The 5866-nt window shown below is 44.9% G+C and overlaps 1 protein-coding gene across 1 annotated transcript; it reads left to right on the top strand.

The window, feature by feature from the left end:
• The first annotated feature begins 1673 nt into the window (after window positions 1–1673).
• On the top strand, window positions 1674–5326 carry LOC147858257 (uncharacterized). The gene is made up of 3 exons (XM_087327458.1): window positions 1674–2230; window positions 2378–2597; window positions 2980–5326. Exons 1-3 carry the CDS (start codon window positions 1985–1987, stop codon window positions 4623–4625), a joined length of 2112 nt encoding a protein of 703 aa, XP_087183584.1. The 5' UTR covers window positions 1674–1984; the 3' UTR covers window positions 4626–5326.
• The last annotated feature ends 540 nt before the right edge of the window (window positions 5327–5866 follow it).

Here is a 5866-nt window from a genome sequence, read left to right as displayed (position 1 = left end):
CGCACTCATGAAGCGAAGAAGAAGAAGAAGAAGAAGAAACATAAATTAGGGAAGAAGCTAATGAGAAAGATATGTATGTAGAGAGAATTCCATTGAATACTCCGGAATTTAAAACAAAAAAGAAAAGAAAAGAACTAATAATTATAAAAAAACTTTTATTTTTTGGTTTATTTGTTTTTAATGACGAGATGCTTCACATCCACTGTCTAAGACAGATGGATTGGATGGGCACATCCTCTCTCTACATTCATTCTCTCACGGAAGGATTTAACGAGACTGACTAATTGCTCATAACTAAAAAGAGCACCCCCCCCCCCCCTCCCTCCCTCCCTTCCTTTAAATTCAAAGTAATTGTAATAAGGGTGAGGGCTTTCAGTTCTGGAATTGAAGTGTAAAACTCTCTCTAATCTTAAAAGCGAACCACACACTAACAGTAATAATAATCGAAATGAAAGGGTGGAGGGGTTTAATTATATTTCCTTCAAACCGAAGATTTGGTTGTTTATTTTTACTTCTTTTCGATAGATTATCTTATTAACGTGGGGAAGGAGGGGGGGGGGGGGGGCATTTTGCGCATTCAATCGGCATCCCTCATCATGGCCCTTCACTTTTTACAACACACGCACATATCCACTCTCTATCATACATACATTATACATATTACATACCACACCAACATTCAATTCGATTCAATTCCATCTCTCTCTCTCTCTCTCTCTCTCTCTCTCTCCAGTTAATTAAATGCTAGAAATCGAACGAATCCAAAACAAAAAAAAAAAGAAAACACTTAAAACCCTCTCCACATGCCATCCATGATGTGGGAGTGCGAGGGCGGACATACATCCACTCTCTACATGCGTGGTGGCCACACACATCCTCTCTCTACTGGATAGACCAATGGGGAAATGTTGAGCCGGGAGTAATTTGTGTGTGTATTATATATATAATAAAAAACACTTAAAGTGGGTTAGGGTGGGGGGGGGGGGGGGGGGAGTAAGTAGTACTAAGCCATCTAAGAATGAATGAGGAGCGATCTGATTATTATTAGGGTGTGCTAAGCAAGGGCTCTCTCTCATTCTTAAAGGATTAAAAAAAAAGAACTGATAAAATTAAGTCTTCTTTTGTTGTATGGAGGAGTGATGGAGTTGAGAGCGCTATCTATCTATCTATCATACATACATACATACCAAATGTACCATGCACATGGACTCTCTCTCTAAAAAAGAAAAACTCAGCATCTACTCTCTAGAAGTTTGGAATGAGGTCATGGTGGATGATGGATGGATGATGATGATTGATATCTCACTCTCAGTCTATGTGTGTATCTCACGTGCGCGTACATCCCCTCTCTAGATTCACATCCTCTCTCTAGACACACACACACACACGCACACAGTCTTTGCGTCTCGTGCTCTTTTTTCTTCATTTCTCTGCGCCTGCATCTCTCTCTCTCTCTCTCTTCTTCTTCTTCTTCTTCTGCTTCTTCTTCCTGCTACTACTTTCTTCTGCTACTTGTAGGAGCTCGCGGCGACATCGCCCACATCGCAGGAACCTCTTTCCTTCTCTTCCTCTTCCTCTTCCTCCTTCTCCCTCCTTCTTACACAGAAACAAAAAAACCTTCCGCCACCATAGCCTCCCCCCCCCCCCCCCCCTCCCTCTTCCTGATGGCCATTGCTCGCGAGCTCCACCATCGCCACCATCAGAGCTCCCTCTGAGCAGCTCGCGACCACCATCGCCACTTCCTCCGGAGCTCCTCCTCTCTCCTTCCTTCCACCTTCTGACTCGAGGCGCCAGATAATACTGCCCAGCTTCCCTTCTTTACCTCAAACTTTCCCTCCCATCTTCAACTATGTCGAAGCTCCGATTCCGCTTCTGCAATTCCGTCTGATTTCCCTGGTTGCCCGCCTCAACGCATCTAAGCAATTCAGAGCGGGACGCCATCTCTATTGATCCATACAATATCGACCCCTAAAACAAAAAAAAGATGTTCAAGAATCAGCTACAAGAGCTTGCGCAGAGGAGCTGCTTCAATTTGCCTTCCTACACTTGCATCAGAGAAGGTCCTGACCATGCGCCAAGGTTCAAAGCTACTGTAAGCTTTAATGGAGAGGTGTTTGAAAGCCCCGGGTATCATACGACACTCAGGCAAGCAGAGCATTCTGCTGCAGAGATCGCCCTCTCAAAACTCTCAACGCGAGGCCCTGTACAGTCCCTGGCTGCTCGAATACTGGTAAGGACTTCGAGATCATCACCATCGCCATTGCCAATACCCTAATTTCTCATCAGCGTATACAAAAATGTTATCTTTTCTTCCCCTGCAAAGTTCCCTCACTCGTTCTTAATTCTGTGTGTGCTGCTTCACTCCATGTTCCCGCAGGACGAAACGGGAGTCTGTAAGAATTTGTTGCAGGAAACGGCGCAGAGAGCTGGGGTATCTCTGCCTGTGTATACGACGATTAGGTCCGGACCAAAGCATCTCCCTCTCTTCAAGTGCATGGTGGAGGTTGGAGGGAGAAGGTTCATGGGAGACCCTGCTAAGACAAAGAAGCAAGCAGAGAAGAATGCGGCTATGGCAGCTTGGTCTTCCCTGCGGCAACGTAAGTAGATACTTTATCTGGCACTTTCGAACCTCGTCCTTCCTTAGACTCAGCATTAATACTAGAGAGAATCTACTCGTTACTTCCCACAGTAGGGAACATGGAAGTTTGTGGAGTATTGTTGAAGAATATGAAGATATCTTCCATGCATCTATCGTATTACTGATGATTTTCATGAACAATTCTTATCCTTTCTGCTAGCTTCTGAGAAAGTGTTAATTTAGATTGTTATCCGCGTGCAATGAAACCTGATTAAATCAGATATTGTAGCATTGTTTCCTGCTATCTAATTCATCATTTTGCTTCATTATCACGGTAATCTGTTGATTAGTGATGAATTGACGCCATTGTTTCTGTATTTCTTGCTTGTTGGGTTTTGCAGTTCCTCCTGCATCCTCGTCTCTGCCTCGAGTCTTGGAGAGCTGTGCAGCTGGAGTGGAGGAAGCATCTCTGATTGTTCCAACGCCTCGTTCGTCAGGGATTACCAAAGCGAGAGCTGTCAAAGTTAGAGAGTGCAGGCAAAGATCTAGCAGAGATGGTCAATTCGTATATGCTTCGTCAGAAGTTGCATCTACTCTCGACCGGAACTCTAATCCTAACCCAAGCCCTAGGGTATCCCAGTTCAGCACACAGGTGAATAGTGGGTGTGAAGCAAGCTTTGATGGAAGCTTCGACTTAGGTCAGAGATTCCTGTTTAACAATCCGGGGCCTGAAGAAGGGAGTAACCATCATTTCAGTGGGCATCGGGGTACTGGCCGGGCGTTCTATAATGCCCAACCAAGCCCAAGTTTCTATGGTGGATCCATGTCCAGACAGAGCAATGGACGGCATCAGAGACGCCATTCTCTGTCTGGCCTGGAATCCCCATCAGTGGAAGTATTGCCTGCAGGCACTCCAGCGGTTGGCCGGATGATGATGGCCCACCCGCACCGCATTCGTGGTCTGCCTTATCAATCTCTTAGTGAGCGCTTCGATCTCAACCGGCCATTGCTGCTTGAAGAGCTGCAGCTCAGCAGAGAGGAAGAAGAGGATTGGTCAGGGTGTGACCAAATGTCCTCCTGCAATGTGCGTACACCTCATCAGCAGCCTGTTCATCTTCAGCCACAGCATCATCATCACCATCATCAGCTTAGAAACCGTATGCAGTCGCAGAGTGAACGGTTTGAATACAGAGGCTATTTGCCGCAGCTCGATGAGGAGGATCGTAGTGAGGAATGGAATGTGCATAACGATATGTTGGCGAATGGCTATGGCATGAATGGATCCTTGGATAGAGAGCAAGCAGCCCTCTCAGTGGATCGGACCCGTGGATACAGCGAAGGCTGGTTGAGAGGAGAGGCACTCTTGCAGAGGTTAGAAGAGCAGAAGAGACTTGGTTATAAGGAAGGATGGCTAAGGGGTGACAATACGAAGCACAATTCGGTCGAAGAGGCAAACCGAGGAAGGCCATGGAATGTGCAAAATGAGGAGAGGAAGATGGGAGGTTTGGAGGAGGAGATGCGAATTAGGCGTAATGAAAGCCATGGCAGTTATACAGATGGTCTGATAAGGCTGAAAGAAAACCATGGGAGCTATAGTACCGACCGTTGGTACCAAGGTGAAGTAAACAGCAATGGAGAGAAAGAGAGAACTCCCCATGGGCTTGATAAGAAGACTGTGTATTCAGCTGTGGCAGCGGCAGCGGCAGCAGCTTCTTCTTGTTCAGCTACTCCCATGGGTAGTTCAAGCTCACATTTCTCATCGTTGTGGTCTAAATCGGCCCAATGGTGGGGCTCGCACATGCCTTCAAATACATCTTCAGCTGCGGCTGCCATAGCCAGCTCATTGGGTTTACGGCCATCGTCTAACATGGCTCCTGCTGTTCGTGTCCGCCACATGGTGCCCGTTTGTTCAGCCCCACCCCCTCGACGGAATGATCCGCCTGCTTTACCTATAAATCATCATGGTGGTAGCGACTCATCTTCTTCAAACTTGATGATGGACAGCGAGGCCGTAACACGGCAAGTGTTCAATAAGCTGAGATTGTAATCGTGGCCACCCATCGTCGTCAATGCCATTGATGTTTCTTCTGTATGAACATCATTGTTTTTTTTATTATCTCTCCTGCGTTTGCTGTCTGTCAGGAGGTTTATTCAGGTCATCTTCATGTTCCTCTCCTTTTTTGAGTGGCTTTTGGCTGCGGAATTCTACTTATTTACTTGCGGAGCATGTGGCTCTTAGAAGTAACACAATCTATCTCATCTAAAAAAACCTGAAAGAATCCTTAACCCTGTGAATATACTACTGGAAGAGCTGTGGCTGTGGCTCCTTGTTGGCATCCTGGGACAGGAGGGACGCATTTGCATTCTCGTGTAATGGAGAGTGGACGAGAGCAAAGCAGATAGAGCCAATGGACGGGCGGATAGTTGCTTCGGTACCTAGCTGCTATCTTGAGAATTCGAGAGACATTAAAATTAAATTCCAGTTTTGCAATGAAATTTGGCATTACGAATCGTGCAATCGCAAATTCATGTATGTATACGCAGGCATCTCTATACCCCCCCACCTATCTCCCTTCACAAAGCATGCTCCCCTCCCAATCAAGAGTTGTAACTTGCCTTGTATTTCCTGGCAGAAGAAAATTGTGGTTCACGTAAATGTGTTTTTGGCTACATAAAACACTAGATGTTGCTTATTTTTGTATATATGCCTCTGGCTTGTTTTGAAACCTGATGATCACGTTTTTGATTTGACTGTGGATGTCTTTCTAAAATGTATGTGAATGTGGATATTGTTTTGCATTTGCAAGAACCAGTCGGATTATAGGACTCCTTTTTTTTGTCTTGTGTCTGAATGTGAACCCGAACTATAGAAATCAACTCATACGCATGTCACAATTAAGCCCTACGACGGGAATATGCGCTAGAAATGTATACTTTTCTATGTGATGATAGGAGTCAAAGAAGTCTTTTTGTTTTCTGTTGATCATTTGCTGGCGAGAGTCCTTTGTTGTTTGTTTGTAGATACAACCACCACAATTACATTATATCAGTCTATTGGGGAGTTAAGGTGTCGTTGGGTGTTTTTATTATGTGGGTTAGTAATGATTGCCCAATTCTTGATTAAGTCTATATCTACATTAGACACACTTACATATAATGTATATATAGATATATAACTTATAAGTATTTATGTGGGTTATGAAGTTAGAAGGAAAGGAGGGGAAAATAGTGTGTAGATGTAGATAGGATAGGATAGGTAGATGATGGGAGTAAAGAAGAAGACAAGGG

The sequence above is a fragment of the Azolla caroliniana genome, unplaced genomic scaffold (assembly GCF_043228905.1).
Source record: "Azolla caroliniana isolate FFs.n. ecotype wild unplaced genomic scaffold, voAzoCaro1.0.p SCAF_11, whole genome shotgun sequence".
NCBI lineage: Eukaryota > Viridiplantae > Streptophyta > Polypodiopsida > Salviniales > Salviniaceae > Azolla > Azolla caroliniana.
This window is presented reverse-complemented; position numbering and strand designations above follow the sequence as displayed.